The 22565-nt window shown below is 40.7% G+C and overlaps 1 protein-coding gene across 2 annotated transcripts in view; it reads left to right on the forward strand.

Moving 5' to 3' along the window:
* Positions 1–22565, forward strand: part of SGK1 (serum/glucocorticoid regulated kinase 1) — a 108350-nt gene that overhangs the window by 78892 nt on the left and 6893 nt on the right. Inside the window, exon 1 of one of the 2 annotated variants that reach the window (XM_032339457.1) lies at positions 21032–21217. The exons of the other annotated variant lie outside the window; for it this stretch is intronic. Coding sequence (XP_032195348.1) covers positions 21184–21217 — 34 coding nt within the window. The 5' untranslated portion in view covers positions 21032–21183. Of the gene's footprint in view, positions 1–21031; positions 21218–22565 lie in introns of those variants that run through there. 2 annotated transcript variants of the gene reach the window in all.

Below are 22565 nucleotides of genomic sequence, written 5' to 3' on the forward strand. Positions count from 1 at the left end.
CTTCTCCCTCTGCCTCTCCTTCTGCCCTTCCTGCCTTGCTCGTGTTCTCTCTCTCTCTCTCTCTTCTCTCAAATAAATAAATAAAATCTTGAAAAAAAGAAAAAAAGAGAAAAACTAATGCAGAACATATAAAGAAATAGCAATAGAAATACTTCAAATCTACACATTTTAAAAACTTTTTTAAAAATTATTTTTGTGTCATCAGTGGGGGTACAAAGATACCGTGTTCTCTCTGAGGTGGCTCATCTAGCAAAGAGCTTTTCCAGTAACCAAGTCCAAGACTAGGGTCTATGTCTAGTGATTTTGGAGGGAAGGGAGAGGGGTTCACTGTTCAGTCAAATCCCAACACAAGGATATTAAGATCTCTAACTATGGGGTGGAATTATCTTTAATTTTTTAATTAAAATTATCTTTAATTTAAATTATCTTTAATTCAGTCAATTTTCATCTCATATATTTCAAAGCTCTGATACTAAGCCATAAATTTTTATAAGTTATAGTTTTCGGATGAATTGATCATATCCCACTTTATCTCTGGTAAAAGGTTTTGTTAAAAGTCTGGTGTTTTTGTTTTTTTGGTTTTTTTCCTGATACTAATATAGCCAAGCCAGCCTTCTCAAGCCTAATCTTGACATGGTATATCTTTACTATCTGTATACTTTCAACTTACCTGTCTGTGTCTTACAGTTAAAGTGCTTCTCATATACACCTCTTATAGTTAGGTTTTCCTTTTAAATCCTATCTGAAAATCTGTGGGGTTTTGTTGTTGTTGTTGTTGTTGTTGTTATTTGGAATGTTTATATCTATACCTATGTATAGCTATACAATGGGACATTATTCAGTCATTAAAAAGAATATGTATACCGCATCATTTTTATCCATCCGTCTAGGGATGGACACTTAGGTTGCTTCCATATCCTGGTTATCATAAATAATGCTGCAATAAACATTAGGAGTGCCTATATCTTTTCAAGCAAGTGTTTGTGTTTCCTTTGGGTAAATATCTAGTAGTGGAATTACTGAATTGAATAGTATTTTTATTTTAAAATTTTTGAGGAATCTTCATACTATTTTCCAGAGTGGCTGCACCAGTTTGCATTCCCACCAACAGTTCAAGAGGGTTCCTTTTTCTCCACATCCTCGTCAACACTCATTATTTCCTGTGTTTTGATTTTATCCACCCTGACAGATGTAAGGTGATTGCAGTTTTCATTTGTATTTTAGCATGATGATTAGTGACGTTGACTATCTTTTCAAGTGTCTGTTGGCCATCTCTAGTTCTTCTTTGGAAAAATGTCTATTCAAGTTCTCTGCCCATTTTTAAATCATATCATTCAGTTTTTTGGTGTTGAGTTGTGTATTTTGGATACTAACCTTTTATCAGATATGTTATTTCAAATATCTTCTCCCACTTAGTTGTTATGTTGATGGATTCCTATGCTGTGCAAAAGCTTTTTATTTTGGTGTAGTCCTAATAGTTTATTTTTGTTTTTGTTTCCCTTGCCTCTAGAGACATTGATAATATTGCTAAGGCTGATGTCCAAGAGATTCTGCCCCTGTTTTCTTTAAGGAGTTTTACAGTTTTAGGTCTCACATTTAGCTTCCATAAGTTCCATACAAATTTTAGGATTAGTTGGTCTGGTTCTGTGAAAAATTTTGTTGGTATTTTGACAGGAACTGTATTGGATCTATGGATTGCTTGGTATAGGAGGGACATTCTGATGATATTAATTCTTCTAATCCATAAGCTCAAAATACCTGAATATAATATGTCACCTTCCACTGCCTGCTTTAATTTTTTTAATCTTTGGTTTTTGTCAGTTTGACTCTGATGTTTCTTAACTAGAGTTTGTGTTCTTTAAGATGTAGACCCCTCAGGTTTATGAATTTAAACATCCTTCTTGTATATTAGTAGATTTCTTAGAATTTGAATCTGAAGGATGCAATGATTTCTGCTGTGGATTCTACACGGCCCCGTGTCCTTTGTTCTTCGGGATATCAGGATTTCAACTAAAACTTTTCCTAAATGCCTTCAATTCTATTAAGTGTAAACACCCACTAAAGCAGTTTTTAGCCATCCTCTGCAACATGCAAACATGTGAGCCTATAAATGGTCCTTTGCAAAGGCAGTGTTCTAGTCACAGCAAGAATTTTGTTATGGGAACTTTTACCACCTCCTGAAATAATTGTGATATCATTCCATCATTTCCTACAGCAAATATATTACAGTGAATGGCATATTTCCATTCAAAGCTAGCCATCATCAGAGTATTTTACTTATTTGACTCAATGTATAGTCCCTAGATACACAGTTTAAGTAGAGTTAACTATTAGGGGTAATTAGTCCACACTGATAGAAAGAGATGCCAGATTTTAAAATTATTTTGTTTTGAAATAAAGGTTTACTGAGGGTCAGCGCACCCTGAAATCTGGTGGGATTGTCTGGATATTTCATACTCACCGTCTTTTTGCATGACTATCGGAAGCCAGGACCGGCTCGCTCAGTTGCCTCGCACAGCTATGGTAGCTGGAGAAACAAAAGTAATTTTAAAAAAGTTTTTTTGAACATAATATAGAAGTGGCATCTCATCATGGGAAAGAAATGGAAAATAGAGAAAGGAAGAAAATTAATCACATGTAATCCTCCTGCCCACACTTGTTTTCATTGGACTGGACTCGCGCACATTCCCAGCATTTGTCCTGACAATAGGCAAACAGGCTACACAAGTTTAGGCTCTTTCTTATTTTCTTTGTTTTTAGGCTTTGAAACTCGAGTTGTTTTTTTGCACACCTTTGTTTCTCAATTGCTGGTCCTGCAGTGGCCTGTAACGTTCTCTTACATTAGAATATCAAGGTAAGATGAGTTCTCCACACTTTCAAAATGGGCATTTTTCCCAGTCCTCGTACTGGCTACACAGATAATGCTCTTTGCTTAGAGGAAGTCGGATAATGAAGTGGTTAAACAATAAGGTTTCTTTTTGCAAAGGCCATGATTTTAACTGGGCACTTGATTTGCCAGGTGCGAAAATGGAACCCTCTGGTATTCTCTCTGGGTTTTGATTTAAAGTCACCTTTTCACAAGAAAATGTAATTTTACCCTTGGGATGTTCAAAATGTCTCTATTTCTTTCAAGCTAAAAATTAAAGACCAAGAAATCATTATTGTGAAAATTTTTTCCAGAGGGAAGAAGAAATGATTTTTTTTCTTCTGTTTTTCAGGATTATTCTTTGTTTCTTTATATTTTCTAATGAGTCATTACATTTTAAAATTCAGCCCAAATTTCTGGGGATGTAGAAATCACCAAAAAGTGGCAGATTCGTATGTATTCAGGAGCAGTAATAGTTTATGTACCAAATGTAGAAACAAAATGATTCACAGTTTAAAAACATATGGACTACAGAAATATTTCAGTATTTCAGAGAATACGTAAAATTAGATCATTGAATTAATATAAGGAGAGGGAGGACTTCATTACATAGATTTTAAAAAGTGAAGAAACATAATTTTTAGATTTTTTTTCTTAAAAAGCAAAATGGTCTCATATTTATATCTAGAAAACAGTTGCTTCACCCCTCAAAGTACGGCATTATCTAACAAAACAGAAAAATGTGATACAAGTTAAACAGGATCTGCTTACACGGAAACTTTCTATCTGACACATGCTAGCCAGTGTAGACTTTGCCTCTTGCCATTGAAGATAAACCATTTGGTAAAAATCTATGGATATGTGAAAATCCTGTAAGTGGATTAACCTTATTTACTCAGGTTCTAACCACAGAAAGGTAGCTATCTCAGTAGTAAGGTCATCATACCCAGAGTGAGGAATTCCAGAGTTACCTAAAGCCATCAATGGCACCAGAGCAGAGCTAGGCTTTGGAAGGACCAAGAACACAATCATAAGGACTTTGCACTTGATGGGGTTTGGACTGACCCTATTTCTGCAACTCAGATGTTTCAAAATCCCAGACTTGGTATTAATTTCCTCTATCATAGATTAGGTAGCCATAATCATCCTGGGTTTCCTGAACCACATCTCTTTCAGTCAATTGGGCCCACTCACATGACAGCTGACCAGCAAGCCCTTTGGCCAGGCTTGCCAGTGAGCATGTGCAAAGCAACAGGAAATGGCTCAGCAGTTCACCTTCCGGTGTGGTTGTTGCTGAGCTCCTGAGAAGGGCCTCCGGAGTTGGCCACCAACCTCAGTGCTTGTTACCCGTGTGACTTGGACAAACGGTTTCACCCTTCTGTACTTCCCCTTCTTTCGCCTGCAAAAAATGGGATATTTATAGTAGATCACAGAGTTTTGTGAGGGTTTAAGGAAAGAATGCAGGTAAATGTACTCAGAACTATATCCAGCATATAGCTTGGGGTCAACTTATGTTAGCTCTTCTTACTTGTAGAAAGAATGATGTCATTTAGACACATCTGAACACAGATAGCCCTGCTCTATTTAGGGCTTACAAACCATGGGTTGAAAGAATACATTTTATTTTGTCATTGCTGTTACTGTCTCTTGCTTCACTGGACCTATAGCTTGTTTTTTTCTTTCTGGACCACAAAGTGCATTATTCACTGTCAACCGTTATCTGGTTCCCCAGACACAAGACTGATAAGTTTCCTGAAAATAGACATATGGCTGGACATAAAATCCTCAAGTTGGAAAGAACCTTAGACATGGCCTAGTCATTTAGATAAAATATCACCTTCTTCAGCAAGGATCTGTAAAGCAAAAAACACTTCATTTTCACATGACTTTAACCTTTTCCCATGCTTTAGAGGGTTCCAAGTTCAAGGACGAGTTATTTATTCCAGTGAGTAGCAGAGTATCATTTCAGAACTCCTCTGTTTAGAGTCTGCTCATCTAGCATTTAAGCCATAGTTTGATGGCAAAAGTTTGTCAAACCCAATCCTCCTGATTGTCCTGCTTCCAAATGTGTGCATATGTGACTGCAGACTCAGGTCAGCTCAGCACAGAGAAGCCCCTTCCTCTCCCTCAGACTGGGGAAATTATGAGTTTAGCTTTCTGAAGCTTTACAGTTGGAGCAAAACCTGTTTCTGCCTTTGTTGAACTCAAAATTGTCTCTTCGTCTGTGTGATGACCAAAATTGCTTGTTATTGTTGCTGTTTTACCCAAGGCTGAACTAACAGTGTTTCACAATGGCTGATTTTTCTGATTCCAGAATTCTTTTTAAATGTGGTTCACACACTACTTCCTTGTGCCTATTTTATCCAGATCATTCATTTAATGTCTAAGATCTTTGATTTTCATGTTACTATTTTATTAAGGGCATTTTATTATGACTAAAAATAGCACCAGAAAATTTTCTCCCTTAAACAATGCGAGTAAAGTACATTAAATTCAACTTCATAGTTTTCACAGTTACTTTCTCACATTTTAATGGATATTTTGCTTTATTAGTTTACTTCAGACTAATCAGACAGATTTTTTAAATGTAGTGGATTTGGGTTGTAGCTGATGTGAAGATGTCCTAATGTAGTTTATTATTTTAAATACGCTGAAATAGTCTGCCTCTAATAGCTTTGTTTTTGCCCAAGAAGAGGTGTAATACATGAGACAATATTTCAGGAGGTTATATGCTATCATAGGAAAAGCCAATGAAAAAAGGGCTTGGGATTGTTGTCTTAATAACAGAAGCATTTTATTTAGTTAAATATAAACATGGTTTTCAAAATTCGAAGAAAAATTACTTTTCAATTTTATAATTGTACCTTATAAAGAGAACGGGTCAGTGACTGATAATGCAAACAGGCTATCTCAGGGATGAAAGGGCCCATGAAAAGGGATAGAAAGGGAGGTATTGGGAATGGAGCGGGGTGATGCACGGCGGCAGGAGGAGCATGGGGATATGGAGAAGTATACATACCCAGGATGCTCAGACTGAAAACAGAATTGGAATTTAGGTCAGGGAGCCTCCAGCAAGTCCATCTGTAAAATGGAGAGATAGTGGAAGTATATCAACTCTAAGATGCTTTCTTATTCAGAAACTCTTATTTGTTGAAGACTCCAATTGATAGTGAAAATGAGGTCAGGAAAAAAAAAAAAGCTCAGTGTGTTGGGGCCTTTGCACAGACTTCAGTGAACAGTGTAGCCCTAGGGGCCCAGCTTTCCCTCCTCTAAAATATGTGGCACTGGGTGTTGTATGTAAGTGAAAAATCACTGAAATTATACTCCTGAAACCAGTATTGTACTGCATGTTAGCTAAAATTTAAATTTAAAAAAAAAAAAAAAAGGAAAGAAATACGTGGTGATCAGCATTTCCACTGATTAAAAGTTTGGTCCTTAGAGGAAAATTTTATGGGAATAGTTCATCTGCGCTGTTCTTGTAGGTATAACATTACATATGACACTTGCCTTTTCTAATTGTCTTCCCATCCCTGACCTCATCTGATCCTTCCAACTGCCCTGTGGGATTAACAAAATGGGTGTTAACCCAGAGGATCCTTGAAGAAGTTAAGTGTTTTGCCCAGAGCTTAATGTTGAGTCATAAATACTAAAAGACAGAACTGTTATCAGATCTGGAAACTCGTCCAGCTCTCCTGCTACAACTCCATGAAGGTATGAAGGGAACTTTGTAATGAAAGTCACTTGAATGTGGACACAATGTTTGAGGAAAGGACAGAAAGTCAAGAATGAGATTCAGACTGAGATGTGGTCTTGCCATAGGTTGGGGAAGCTGACAAAAGGAAGAAATTAAAGTAAGTTCGGGCTTTGTCTTATAGGAGGGAGGTATAAGGTTTCTCTTCCTACCCAGCACTCTGCTGGGTTCTATGGGGAAAAGGAGCAATGGTTTTCCCCTTATAAGTTCAGGTAGATAAACCGGACAGACACCTGTAGGATATGAACAATATAATGTAAATCCAAGTTAAAATAATTACAGCTGCCTAGGGATATGTGAAGGACTATAATTTGGAACAGAAGGTAAGGCAGATTATTTCACTGGTGTAAAGCAGATCTTTCAGTGTCAGAAAAACCTAGATTTGCATTCTGGTTTTACCTTTTCTAGCTATGTTGTATCACACAGCTAATGCTAACCCCTTTAAGCCTCAGGTCTTAAGAACATAGAGGGGGTAGTAAGTTCTTCATATGCTTCTTGGGAGGATCAAATGTGAAATTGCATTAAAAAAGCCAAAAAACAAAAAACAAAAACAAAAAAAAACCAGAACACTAAAATATAGTGCCTGCCATTCAGAGTAGTCATTCAATGTTAGCTATTGTAATAGATGTTCTATAGGACTTACAGAGAAGAACACGTTCATTTCTGCTTATCCACATGCCCCTGGTAACACCAGGTATGCTGGGGTTAGAACAAGTAGAGGAGCTAGTCCTTAAAAAAAAAAAACTCCATGAGGATATTTGAACATGGCTTATAAAATAACTCTATTAATTGATGTCGTTTGACCACGGTAGGGATCGCCTTGGAAGTAGAGTGATTCCAGTGGAAAAAATAAAGAAACAAGAAACAAGCTCGAGAAATGGGTTAGCAGGAACATTGTAGGGAGGTTCATAACTCCTAAGGGCCTTTTCACACTGATAGAATCTGATCATGATTCTATGAGTACCAGGAAGTGGGAACAGCAGTGCTGGTCAAATAAAAGCCCTAAGTTTCCCATTAATACCATAGTTTCAAACACTAAAACAAAGAGAAAAAGAGAATTTCGCGTGGGGGCTGTGAAAGGTCCTCCACACACATGAGCGCATGAATACAATAGAACGAAGGTAAGTCGTGGTTGGGTTATTTTTAGAAATGTCAGGGAGTCTGCAATGATCTAGCTGCATGACTTTATCCCATCTCTTTGTGAGACAGATTATCCGAAAGTAGTCAAAATCAGAAAGGGTGGCTCTGGGAAGAACAATAATTGGCTTATGTGGGATAGATAAGATGTCAGATCCCCAGTTCATGTTCTAACAAGGCTTCCTGTGTTAGATAGTCTTATTTCTGGAAGTAACCTACCTAGGTCTTGTATGTGTGTTCTTTGTTCTTCTTTGATATCTTGATGTAAATGCATTTTTAAAACATTCAAGTTTTAGTATTTTTATAATATGAATGTCATACACAATGTAGATTCTGTATCACATACAAATACATATAACATATTGTATGTAATATTAATGCTAACCCTGTATAACTGTTATAAGAAAAAATATGGGGAAAAAATTACAGCCCTGACAGACCTTACAAGATCCCCATTAACCTTACAGAAACTGATAATCCTAAAGAAAATGAAAATCCTGAGAAAAGTAGACAGGAAGTGGGAAGAAATAAGAAGGAGGCAGAAGAAGGTGGTAGCAGGGGCTTAGACAAGAACTGTGTGTGTTGGGCTCATTCCTGCCCTTTGGTTTTTGTTCCCATTGTAAAAGGAAAAGTCAGAAGGCAGTGGGCCATTAGTGATGCTTCCAAGAGCAGCTTGGGGATGTAAAGGTAAAGTATTTACAATGTGGTAAAGAAGAAAAACAATGCTTTTGCTCTTAAAAGGTAAACTCGAGGCTTATGAAACAGGACTTGACAAACTAGATTTATGTTGGTTATATAAAAAGATATATAAACAACACGATTTGAAGAATGAATTCCAAGCAGGTCTATCATGATGATCTATGCCTATGTTCTAAGGCTTTTGAATTTCAAGCAATATTTTATAAATTGTGAAACAGAACCCTTGTAGATACTGACAGTATTAGTCTTATCTCTTTGGAATAGTCATTTGCTCTAAATGAGAGTAGAGTACAGTGGAATTTTAAATATAAAGCTTTATAAACAAATAACATTACAGCAACTTCTCTAAGTGGCCATATTGATTTAGAAAGTGAGACATTCTTCATGATACCTGTCATTTGTTCACATCTAATTTCTTCTCTGTGATGTTCCTGCAGTCTATACAAAGCTTCTTTTCTTTTTTTTTTTTAAAGATTTTATTTATGTCTTTTGTGCAGTCGTGATTATGAAACAAGCTTGGTGTTATCTACATACACACACACATACACAAACACACACACACACACACATATAACAGAAGCAATTAATATATCTGAAAGTCTTAGCCAAACCATCAAATCATTCTTTTAGGACAACCAATCTTATTTGTTAAAATAATTCTGTAATCACAGCTCAAAAACAAATAGTACTATCAAAAGTGTCTGATGGTATAACCCTATACGCTCTTAGAAAATTTGGCAATGACAACTAATCATGGTTCTGATCCAGGATATAATAATAAAAAACAAAAATAAATATACTCCCATTAACTCGCCTAGAATAAATATCTGCCATTGCAATGTGTCACCTGAGCAAAGGATCATGGCTTTTAATATGCTCCTTAGGGTTTTAAAGAGGAGTAAGTAGGAGAATTTATGGTGGGCCCAGCAGAGAGACTTACTCATTAAATATGTCCAACACTTACTGTACATTGATAATGTGCAAGGTATATGTTAGGAAATGAGGGAAGACAAGTGCACAAAATAATCCTCCTTTTTTCATGTCTCTAATTACTAGAAAAGTACAGACATGTGCACAGATTCCTACCAACCCTGCTCAGCTGAAGGGGTCACTGCTAGTGGGGATGAGACCATGGAGTTACTGGTGGTCTTCAAGGTTGGGGACAAGCTTCAAAACTTCCTAGTAAGATCTGTGGAAAAGGAAGGCCTGCTCTATCTTCCAACATTCTAGGAATAACCAATCATGGAGGCATAATGGACGCCTCCCTAAGTCACGGATATCAAGAAGCAACATTTTCTTGGGGCTTTTTGAAGCATCAGAAGGATTCAGGTGCCATATTCTAATACCCAGAGTGTTCAGCAACCTCAAATTGCCAAGTTGTGGTTCTGTTGTGTAAAACATAAAATATGTTTTAGGTGACCCTCTGAATTTTCCACAGAAAATTATCCAGTGCTAAGATAATGCCTTCCATACTTTGATTCGATATTTTTCAAATACATTAAGTGGGTGGTCAAATAGTATAGTTAGGGCATCACTAATATTTCTTTGAATTTTTGCTTAGTAAGCTGATGCAGTGCCCAATTCTCACAGGGTTACAAAGAATATCGTAAATTATTAGCTAAATGAAGAGTGGGAGGACAAGAAAAACAACAAAACCCAAATATCAAAGCTAGCCAGGAATATTCTAAAAATAGTGAATTGTACTCCAATCTACTAAGTGCTAAGAAAGTGGCAAATGATGTAGAATTCTCAGGAAATAAAAATCCAAGCACTTAGTATCAAGTCAATGGGATAGTGCATTTCCAAATCTCTGTGTGAGATGAAGCTTGTGTGTGACCCCCTCGGGTTATAAATGACACTTCTGAGATAAGGACACTTCTAAACACAATCATGGACGCAGATAGCCACAATCCCCATTCCTTTCTGGCACACTGTTGAAGGACAATGGTGAAGGAAATCCTTTCAGGGATCAGAACTGAATAGCAGTTCACATGGTTGCTCATTTTGCTTGGAAGGAGAACTGGCCAGACATGTGATTACATATCCATTCATGGGAGAAGGCTAATGATTTGGCTGGATGTTCAGGCACTAAAAATGGGTGACAAGAAAGTCTGGGGAAGAGAAATGTAGATAAATTTCCCTGAATAGGCAAAAAATGTGAAGATGCTTGTGTTCCATGTGAATGACTTCCAAAGGGTGACCTCAGCAGAAGAAGATTTTAATAATCAAGTGGATAGGATGGCCCACTCTGTGGATGTCAGTCAGCCTCTTTCCCAGCCACCCTATCATCGCTAAATGGGCTAGTGAACAGAGTGGCCATGGTGGCCAAAATGGAGGATATAGGTGGGCTCAGCAATGTGGAATTCCATTCACCAAGGCCAGCCTAACTACATCATGGCTGAGTACCCAGCCTGCCAGCAGCAGAGACCAATCCTGACTTCTCTGATGTCACACCATTCCCCAGGGTGATCAGCCAACTATCTGGCAGGCAGATTACATCCAAACCTCCCGTCATGGAAGGGACAGCCTCTTGTTCTTACCAGAATATACACTTACTCCGGATACAGATTTGCCCTTCCTGCACACAATACTTCTACCAAAATAATCATCCGTGGACTTACATAATGCCTTATCCATCATCATGGTATTCTACACAGCACTATTTCTGATCAAAGAACTAACTTCACGGTAAATGAAGTATGGCAGTAGGCCCTATGTTCATGGAATTCAATGGTCTTACCATATTCCCCAATACCCTGAGGTGACTGGCTTGATAGTGGAATGGCCTTTTAAAGACTCAGTTCTGGTCCCAGCTAAATGGTAATACTTGGCAGGGCTTGAGCAAGGTTTTCCAGGAGGCTATAAACGTAGTGAACCAATACATGTACTGGTCCTCCCATAGCTGGGGTTCATAGATCCAGAAGTCAAGGAGCAGAAATGGTAGTGACACTACTCACAATTAGCCCTAGTGACCTCCTGGCAACATTTTTGTTTCTCGTCTTCCCAACTTTATGCTATGCTGGCCTAAAATCTTGGTTCCAAAGGGAGTAATGCTTCCACTGGGAGACACAGTAATGATTTCATTGAACTGGAACTTAAGACTGCCACTCAGCTACTTTGGGCTCTTTATGCCCCTAAATCAGCAGGCAAAGAAGGGAGGTACTATGCTGGCTGAGATGATTGGTCCTTATGACCAAGGAGAAATTATATTGTCACTCCATAATGGAGGTAAGGAAGAGTATGTTTGGAATATAGGAGATCCTTCTAGGAGTCTCTTACTGTTACCACACTCTGATTAAATTCACTGGAAAACTTCAACAACCTAGTACAGACAGGACTACTAATGGCTCAGATCCTGTTGGGACGGAAGGTGTGCATCACCTTATTAGGCAAAGAACCACAACCAGTTGAGATGCTTGCTAAAGACAAATAGGTAGTAGACTAAAATAGTTATAAATACCAGTTGTGACCCCATGACCAATTACAGAAACAAGGACTGTGATTCTCATGAATATTTCTTCCTTATTTGTTATGAATATGTTTGTGGTTGTGTATGTAAATCTCTTTGTTTTCTTCCCTCTCTTATCCCATTATCATGTAACATAAGATTCATTGACTTTATATCACAGTATTTAAGAATTGTGAACTTCATATCACAGTATTTAACTTGTAGGATATCAAAAAGAATAAACATCCCATAGGAACTTCACATCCTCTTCTGGGGAGAAGTTATTAGGTTTTCAGTTAAATGCAGGATAGTTGCTCCATATTAGGTGAAAGTATTGACCTTATTATAGTCTTTGTATGAAGATTAAATATAATTTAAGAAGATGCATATGTGTGCCAAATTCACAGGAAATGAGCTTGTGGTAGTTAATTTTATGTATCTACTTGGCCAGGCCACAGTGCTTAGATATTTGGTGACACATTATCTTAGATGTTTCTACAAGAGTATTTTCTCTATGAGGCTAACATTTAAATCAGTGAACTTTGAGTAAAGCAGATTGTCCTCCATGATGTGGGTGAGCTTTATCCCAACAGCTGAATGGCAGAAGGCTTTAACAGGGCAAAAACTGACCTCCCTTGAGCAAGAAGGAATTCAATCAGCAGATGACCATCAGACTTGAGCTGCGACATTACTTCTTTCCTGGGTCTGCAGCCAACCAGTCCACCCTATAGATTTTGGACTTGACAGCCTCTATAATTACATGAACCAATTAAAAAAAATCTTTCTCCCTGTCTCTCTCTGTACACAGACACACACACACACACACACACACACACACATAATAATATGTACATATATGTATATACATATGTAAACACACACTATTAGCTCTGTTTCTCTGGGGAATCCTGACTAACATACATGGAGGTCCATGTAATCACAGAGACCCAAAAATGCAGTTGCTTACCGACCTACTCCTTGTACATGCACATGGTCATTCTGCTATGGCTTTCCAATGACACACTAGGAGCACCTGGGTGACTCAGTTGATTATGTGTCTGCCTGCAGCTCAGGTTACGATCCCAGGACCATGAGATCAAGTCCCACAGCGAGCTTTCTGCTCAGTGGGGAGCCTGCTTCTCCCGCTTCTCCCCACTCATGCTCTCTTGTGTGCTGTCTCTGTGGCTATCTCTGTCTCTGTCTCTCTCTCAAATAAATAAATTTAGAAAGTAAAAATAAATAAAATAAAACAACATACTAGATGCTGCACAACAGGGACCCTCTTATCAAGGCCCTACCATTGTGTAGCAAGGAATATTTTTAAAAGAAAATAAAGTAGGAGTGTTTTGTAATAAATGTTCGTTCAGGGAAATGTTCATCTTGGGGAATCATTGGTTGAATGACAGAAATCAAAGAGGCTATGTCAGCCTGCTTTTCTATAAACCAAATTCATATGGTATCATTAATGAGGAGGGTTTTCCCTACCTTTATTCTTATGTATCTACAAATACACTGGACATCTTGCTACCATCATCTACTGAGGGCACATCTGCTTTCACAGATTCTGCAGGGCAATCATTGAAAGCTGGTCAGAGACTTTGAGAGAGAGCACCAATTGCACCACTCTGGGAAAGATAGTTTGCTATTTCTTTAAACTTTAAAAAAGCACAGTTCTCCTTAGTCAACTACCAACATTTTACGAATGTGATCATTGCACACCTGCAAAACTGGGGAGGTTCATAAAAGGAACAGGCCAGAGGGCCTTCAGCAGAAAGCAGAAGTATCATGGAATCTAATGGATTCTCACTTTAAAATTCTTTCTTAATAGAAAAGAATTGGGGGAGGCAATGGAAAATTTAGGGAGCAAGTTTAAAAGGGGAGAAAAAAGAGGATACATTTTTCTGACCTGTTGGAAGATTATCTGTCATTCTTGGAATAAGAGTCTAAATTGGCATTTTACCAAGCTGGGCAGAGGAGAGCCTAGATAGCCACCCTCCCAATGGTTTGATTTCCTGGACTTAACAAAGTATCCATTGAATGTTATCTGTAAAAAAGAGTATGTATTACAGTTTTCTCAAAAAATGGTTATTCAATATGATTGTTCAGTGACCTCATTAGACCAAGGGAATAGCCTTGATTTCAAAATCTTCATTGTACATCATTCATAAAATTTAGTGCCTCAGTTTTCTGAAGTTGAGTAGCATAATATGTAATATGTAACAAAATACCTGAACTCAAGAGTTTTTTGTTTGGTTTGATTTTCTCTTGCTTTTCATAGTGAGTTGTAAAGGGATTGCTAAGAAAACGTACCCTTGATTATTAGGTAAAGGCAGGAAAATAAAATTTGTTTTTAAATTCTGTGCCCAGCAATATATCAGAGGCATACTACTAAGTCATTTCATTTATTAAGCACTTGGTTTGGGCCACGCACTCTTCTGGGCACCAGAGATACTATGGAGAATAAAACAGATATTCCTGTCTTAGAGAGACTGCTTTCTAGTGCAAGGAGACAGACAATGAACTCACAAAAAATGCCAGATAATGAAACTAATATGCAGATAATTGAAATAGGGTGAATGACAAATGATGGCCAGCTGGTTAGTTTAGGTCCACTGTGTAAGTGATATTTACTCTGAGATCTAAACAGCAAGAAGGATCTAGCCATGGGAGCACCAGGAGGAAATCACCCCAGGGGAAGGGCATGGCATAGATAAGCTCCCAAAGACAGACACGAGGTTGGCTTTGCAAAAGGAACAGAGCCAAGATGGCGCCAGCCTGGAGAGCAAAGGGAAGAGTGGAAAGGGGGAAGCAGAGTAGGGCCTGATTAAAGACCATTAGTCAGGCAAGAAACATGAATCTTGCCCAGGTGGTCTCATCTTCAAGGAACTCAACAGTCCAGAGAGGCACTTGAGATGTAAATAACTAAGCCACAAAATCCCTAACTAAGGCTATAGTAGGGGGCGGTAGGTAGAAAAGGGGAGGTTCCAAAGGATTAGACGCATGAGGTTGTTCTCGGAATTCAAGAATTTCCTTTTAGATTTATCTTTTTCCAGACAATCACAGCTATAGGAGTACTTTCAGCTTAGTCCTCACTTGAAAATTTAAGTATTCCAAATGGTTAAATTTGCCCAAGACTATATTCTAATGGCATTTGGGCATAGCTGGGCCTTAGAGAAAGTAGAAGTATCTGTAAGCTTACATTTGCTTTTGGGAAAACACTGTCCAATTTAGCCAAATACATATGGACCATGCCCTCCTGGAGTGTGGCAGTGTTGCCCATCTTGGGTATCTTTCTTAGAACCAGGACTAAGCACACCACCTGGTACAAAACAGTGCTCCATAGAGGTCTGAATGACTAAAACTAACAGGCCACACACACTCGGGTGGACCTGGTTCTTCTTTCCCTGACAAGTTGAATAACAGAGGAAAAACATCTTCTGTGCTAGCTAGCCTTCTCTGACCTGCTTTCAGTGACCCCACCCTCTCAATAGGCCCAAATGTACTTTCTATTGTCTCCCATACACCCTAAACAATTAAAAACTCTGCTGGGTTAGCTTTTAGCTTAGTCCCTGCTTTTTTTACTTAAACTTTAGCTTTGCTTGATAAATAAGTATTTATTCCCTTATCATGGCATTTAGTACTTTGATACAACCCATTCTGGAGCATTGTCTGTGGGGAGATCAAAAGAGGAGGGGGACATCTGAAGAACAAAATGAATTGTCTTTTCAGGCCTTTGATGGAAGTCCCGTCATGCCGGCCTGTCCTTGGCCTAGCAGATTAAGTGGCCCATATGGTTCATGGGCTTAAAGCACAGTCCATAACCATTATTTTCTTGAGTTGTGGGAGCCATTTGTGTTGTATGATATGTTCTGTTTGTAGCTGTGATGTGTGCAGGGTGTAGGGGAGGAGCGTAGACATGTCTTAGGTCCTGCGTGAGATTCCAACCTGAATGAGGCACTTACTAAATTCTCTATTTCAGTTATTTGTTGTAACTTATATTAAGTTAGCACCCCCATTATACAGGTCAGCAAGGCTCAGAGAATCCTTTGTCTAGGATCTCACAGGTAATGAGCCTCAGGGGTAGCCCACGAACAGGGACCACAAGGAGCCCCGCCTTCAGCAAGCTGCAGACATTCCAGAGCTTGCTAAGGGAGGTAACATAAAGGTATATGTAACTTCCACTCAGGATTGAAATTAAGAGGAAATTCCCTAAACTGTATTACATTCAAATGATCCCCGTCAACCTTCCGCCAGCCATCCTATCACTGGTTTTCCCATTTCGGTTACCATTAGATTTATCTTATTTTGTTCCGGCAATTTGTAGGCAGGGTTTACAGGAAACAATCCTTGGTTGGGATGAGCTTCTGTTGCTGCTTGCTAGATAAATTATAGGGTCATAAATGGGAGAGATTTAGGGAGAGATTTATTCTGGGCAAATTAAAGCTTTCAGGTTTCCCTTCAGTCTGGCAAAAGCTGTCTGCCAAAAATCCAGGTTCCTTATTTACCCTTAGCACATGGTAAATGGAGTCGGGCTGAAAGAGAGCCCTTTATACTGTCTCCATGTAGGTTACAACTTTGATAAGTGTGTCTCTGAAGGATCCAGCCTGGGAAGACTTTTCAAGCCTGTGCTGCCTGAATGTTAGGCAGGGCTGGGACCAACAAGGAAAGGGAGTGCAGGTGTGTATTCACCTGGGACAGAGTGAAGGAAGAGGTTCTGAAGGCCAGAGCCAGCTGGATTTGCTTGTCTCAATGCCTGGCATTTTATCATTACAAATCAATATTTTTGAATTGACAGAGGCCTTTTAAAACACAAATGCCTGAGGCACCTGGATGGTTCAGGAGGCTCAGGAGGCGGTGGGGTGGGGCAGGGAGTCTTGGGATCTAAAGGGGTCTGGCTCCCTGATCAGCAGGGATCCTGCTTCTCCCTCTCCCCTCCCCCTGCTCATGCTCTCACTCTCTCTCTCTCTCTCCTTAAAAAAAAAAAAGATGGGGATAAAATGGGTTTTCAGCCTGTGCTAGACCCCTTGGTTTGTTGTTAGCTAGATTACCATACCTCCCCTGTTGAGAGCTACCACCAGCCTCCTTTCCTGATTGAAATAAAAAGCTTACTACCAGACCATGACCCTATCCCCCACCAGCTTTCCTGTGGTGTGACTTTCTAGGAGAGGTAGATACAGAACGTTGGTGTCATTCCCTCCCTCTGTGAGATTGTTCTACCCTGTGCCAGATTATAGCTACCCTTGTCTAAACACTCATCCATCCCCCAGCTATGTGAATTTCCCATTCCAACTTCCAGCTTCTTCCCTTATATGTCTGTGCGTGTAAACTTGTTCATGTTTAATGAGCCGGGGTATTTTTTAAAAAGCAAATATCCTTTGGAGGAGTAACAGTTGAGTTATCAATCACACGTTGGTTTGAATGAACTTTCCAAAGCATACTGGAATGTGTCACCTTAAAAGCCTTGGTGGGGGGAAAAAAAAAAGTAAAAGCCTTGGTGGGATAATTTTCCTTGTGGCTTTTAATCCTTTCTCAGTAGGGCTCAGTGTGTCTTTGTAGGTGACTTCCCACCTGTCCCCTCCCTGGGTGAGTGCTGTGCATCTGCATACCTCCTGCATCTAGCAGCGTCTGAAGCATAGTTCTGAAAGAATCTGTTGATGGATGGATGCACTCGAGCCATGCCTAGAGCTGTACCAGAAACAGAGATACCTGTACAAACTAATACTTGGCAGGCCTTTAAGTGAACACATTTTTAAAACATTGTTAATTCCATAAGTATGGAGATTGGAGAAGGAGAGGCAGTGAGAGGGACAGACAGATTTATGCCACTGGGATTTTTTTTTTTTTTTTTTCCGTTTAAAAGTGCTGTTTTGGATGCCTGGGTGGCTCAGTCTGGTAAACATCTGCCTTCGGTTCAGGTCATGATCGCAGGATCCTAGGGTAGATCCCCACTTTCAGGCTCCTTGCTCAAGGAACTGCTTCTCCCTCTGCCTGGCACTCTTCCTGCTTGTGCTTTCTGTCAATTACATACATACATACATACGTACGTACGTAAGTACGTACATACGTACTTACATATGCACTGTTTTGCTCTCGCAGCAGTAGCAAGGACCCTGTGCATTTTGCTTGTGCGAGAGGTCTAAGTAAAGGCCCTATTTCCAAATCATTCCAGAGATGCTACATGGCACCTCAGAGTTCGGTACTTGTGCTTTCTTCTGCCTAGAATGACATTCCTCTTTGGTCCCCAGCTGACCTTTCCCGGATCAGCCCAAATATTACACCTTTGTGGGAGACTTTCCTCAACAACTACACGTTTGCTGCTTTTCCCCAGTAGAAAATTCCCCTGTCTCTTCTCCTAAGGTAGATGGCTGGGACCCCTGTTTTAACACTCATCATATCCTCTCATAATTTATGCGTGTGATCCCCACTCAGAATAACAGCTTCTGTGAATCTCAAATAACGGGATTAGTCATATTTGTGTCCCTTGAGCTTAATATTCATACTTACTTAAAAAATGCTTGTTAAATGCTTGCATGAACAAATGGAAAGAAGGGAGGAGGTGAGGGAAGGAGGGAGGAGGGGTGGGCAGGAGGGAAGGAGGGGGAAAGCCAGGGAGAGAGGGAAGGAGAATCAGGTCAGTACCTCCTGGGGCGATTAGCTGAGAGCAGGGCTTTGAGACAGCTGGCCTTAGCAGGGAGGAGGGCGAAAGGCAATACTTCACAGTCTGCAGGACCACAGAGCTCAGGGGGGCTGTGGGTGGGAAGCGAAGCAGGAGAGGCACCGCAGCTCACTCCAGTGACAGAGAAGGGTTATAGGGAGGAGATAAATCTGATTTCAAAAGCAGGTTTCGCTACTTCACAATTTTACCTATCATCTGCTCAACTCAGAAGAAAAATAACAATTGCCTAATCATCAATAGCTGAAGAGTGCTGTTAGTACAACCCAAGGTCTCTCCACTAGACAGCCACATGTACGTTATGTCGCAAAACCCTATTCCAAGGTTCTTCCAGTGAAGAGCCCTGCTTTATGCAAAACCACAGTCTTGGGAAAGAAATAGGCCCTGCAGAAATAAAGCACGTGGTTTTGTGAGTTTTAATAACATTGAACCTTGCTATTCTGAAGTAATATGTTTCTCTCATAGTTATCTCTTCAATCTCGTCCTTACCTTCTTTATGCCTGTCACTTTCAACAATTAAGAGCACGAAACATAGTAACCACTATAGGATCTGTGGTCTATAGACTCTTTTTAACTACCATTGCTGATTCCTTACTACAATAGCTCTTGTGAATAAACTTATTTGCTATCATCTTTTTCTGTTTGATGAATACTGTAAAAAAGGGGGGGGCGTGCATTTGGTGACAACCTTCAACAAAAACTGATGCATTTAGTTACTCTCTGGAGTAATAATTATGTTTTTTGGTGTTTATACTTTTTTTGGTGATGGTTCAGGAAAAGGATGCTATTAGCATCAATGAAAGAATCAGTCAAACTGTGCACATAATTGTTCTGAAATTTTGGGCCCTTTGGGCAATACAAAACAATTATATTGTCTTTATCAATGGAAAGTATTCTAACTAGGAACTGAAGACACTATAGAACTAACACACTTAAGAAGTAGTCAAAGAGCTAAGTCCTTATACAAATATTTTTGGGGACGCCTAGTGACTCAGTTGGTTAAGAGTCTGACTCTTGGTTTCTGTTCAGGTCATGATCTCAGGGTCATGGATGGAGCTCAGCTTTGGGCTTCCCGCTCAGAAGGGAGTTGGCCTGAGGATTCTCTCTCCCTTCCCCTCTGCCTCTACCTGACCCCTTGTTTGCGCTCTCTCTCTCAAATACATAAATAAATCTTTAAATAATATATTTTTCAAAATATTTGCTTTCGCATGTTGAGAAATACCAGGAATTTGTTTTCTGAGCCTGCGAATTAAAAAATGAAAAGGGTCCTATCTTCGTAAAGCTTTCAGGTTTCAGTATTTACAGTCCTTCCTTAAGGAAAATTAAAGTAGAAGAACTAAATGATTTTCTTAAGCATTAATAATACATGCACTGGAAAATGATTTGTTTCCATGCAAACTTTACATCTTGGTGAATCATTTCCATTTGAGTGTTTTGATTGCAGTTTCCCCACTATGAGGCATAAATGAGATTACTGGCTTGGAGGAGTGGGGAGGTAATTAGCCTACCTCCTATCAAGCCATCTGTATTTTCTGTGACTGCATAAGGTGTTGTAGAGAAAGTACCTAGAACTGATTAAACCTCAGGAGAAGTGGGGGAAATTCTGCATGCCAGAGTGGTTCTGCCAGAGAACACGATCGCCCTCTGGGTTGCACTTCCAAGCATAATTTGGTGACGCAACTCTGACCACTTCGCCACCAGGGAGTAAAAGGAAAGGGGCCGGATTCCTCCCTTAGGAAGACGACCTGGACGAAAGAAAGAGGCTGGCGACAGGAAGGAAGACCAGATCAAGCCTTTGAGTAGCGTCCACAGGGCTACCCAAAGCCCATACAGAGTTAACAGGCACGCGTCACACACCGTCCCCCGTCTCCCGCCCCAACTCCCCCTACCCCATCCACCCGCCGCTGTGTGTCACCTTCCTGTTCGGAAGTCTTAGTAGGTTGCTGGGACAGAACAGGGGGCGCCTGCTCCACCCTTCAGGTATCCGGTTGGAAGAAAAGCCAGTCTCAACAACTTGAGTCTCTACGTTAAATGATAAGTTTAGCAGACCGTCCGTCTCCAACTGCTGAACATTAGGGTAGGGGGAGGAAGGAGAACATCAGACTGTTCCTTTTCTGTTCCAACCACAAATCATATGGTTGTGCCTCTTCTCTATTCCTCTTAGAGCCCTCTAACTTGAATTCCACGTTCCTTCTGGAATGCACGTGGCAGAGCGTCTTTGAAAATATGAAGGCTCTGCATGTGTTTTGAATTTTTTCTGGACTGATTTGTAATGATGATCAGTCAAGTTACATTTCTTGTGTGTCTTGCTGGGGGTGTAATAAAGTCAGGACGCTGAGGACTGTAATTTTCTGAGTGATGTTGCAATGGAGAGAATAAATGGCCTAGTGTTGAACTTTGCAGCTTGCTCCCTTCCTGTATGTAAATTGCCTTCACATAAAGTGGGGTGCCTAACAGAGGACGGCTGCCTCTGACTCTTCTGCTCCCTGTCATCTCAGTTTTCAGCCTTATCAGGCACATAGCAGGGAGGCTGTTCCAACCATAACTGAGCTCTACCTCCAACCTCCAGAAAGTAATCCCCAACCTTCATATCCTAGGCAACCTGAAGAATGAAAGAGGAAGCTCTAAGATCCCCTTTGAAAGGTTTGTGTACTTTTATTACTTTAATTCAGAGGGAAGGGGTAAAAGGAAGATGCTTTAGAGGATCTGAGGTTTCTTGGCCTGGGGAAGGCACAAGAGGTGGGGGCACAGTGGGGGAGGGGTCTGATGGAAGTTTTCTCAGTTTCATACTTTAAGACCAAACAAGCAGAAATCTTGGTGCAGGCTGGTATTTCTTTGCAGTCTTTGCAAGATTTGCTCTCTTTTTTCTTTTTATTAAGTGCAATTAGCCAACAGATTAGGTTTTGATGTAGTGATCAGTGATTCACGGGTTGCCAGTGCAAATTTGCTGGCTTAAAACAGGGCTGCATGGTGTGGGAGCAGGGACCGGCTGGGCTAGTTGAAGTGGAACACGGAGTATGGGGGCCATCAGCAGTAACAAAGTCGTATTATATGAAGAATCTATGGAAGAGGAAGCAGGAATGGGCCAGTTACTGTGATTTGGAGTTTCCTAAATCCTGCCTGAGGTTGGAGCGTCAATTTCAGGCACCTGAGAAGTGCTTTTTTAGGTGGGTGCTGAGCAACACTTCCCAGCCACTCTCCAGGAGAGATGATGTGTGTTCCCTTCTCCCAGTCTGGAGCTGTTGTAACTGAGCAAACCAAGCAGCAGCTGAGGCTACAGATCATATTAGGGCAAATGAGGTGGTTGTGCCTGCAAAACAAATCCCTGCCCAGGACGAAAGAAAACCCGCTTCACAGGCTATTCTTGGTTTGACAGCTGGTGTTTCAGAGGGTGTCAGACCCAGTATGCAACTTCAAGATGGCAGGGCCCTTGACAGTCAGGGGTCACGGCAGGGCAGGCCACGGCAGACAGCACCGGCAAGCGCCAGGTACCGGCCCTGCAAACCTTGGTAACTTGCCGCCGTCTCTCGCTCTGGCCCAGTTGCTGTGCTCGTGGCTTCCCCGGCCAGCGCTGGCCCGAATCCTCGCGCCGCGGTCAGACTGCAGCGCCCAGGCATCTCCCAGCGGCGGGGTTACTGGAAGGCACCGCTCCGCCGCTCTACCGAGCCTCCCTCTCTCCTCCGCTTTCTGGAGCGCAGGCACCCGGCTAATCTTTCGCGAGTGCTCGCGTCCAGTTTATCGCAGATAAACTGAGACTCGAGAGAAAGAGCAAGGTGGTTAAACTGTAAGAAGACTCCCGGGTCAGCCCTGGAATAAACCGGAGAAGGGCCGGGGAAGACGAGGACAAATTGAGGGTTTTAAAGACAATGTAACGCAACCTCGCTACGTTGTCAGGTGGGGGAGCGGGAAAGGGGATGGGGAGTCGCCGGTGCCCGGGGTCACGCCAGGTCGGCGCCTAGCGCAGAGCCACCACTCCCCGAACTTGCCACTT

This window comes from Mustela erminea, chromosome 4 (genome assembly GCF_009829155.1).
Source record: "Mustela erminea isolate mMusErm1 chromosome 4, mMusErm1.Pri, whole genome shotgun sequence".
Lineage (NCBI taxonomy): Eukaryota > Metazoa > Chordata > Mammalia > Carnivora > Mustelidae > Mustela > Mustela erminea.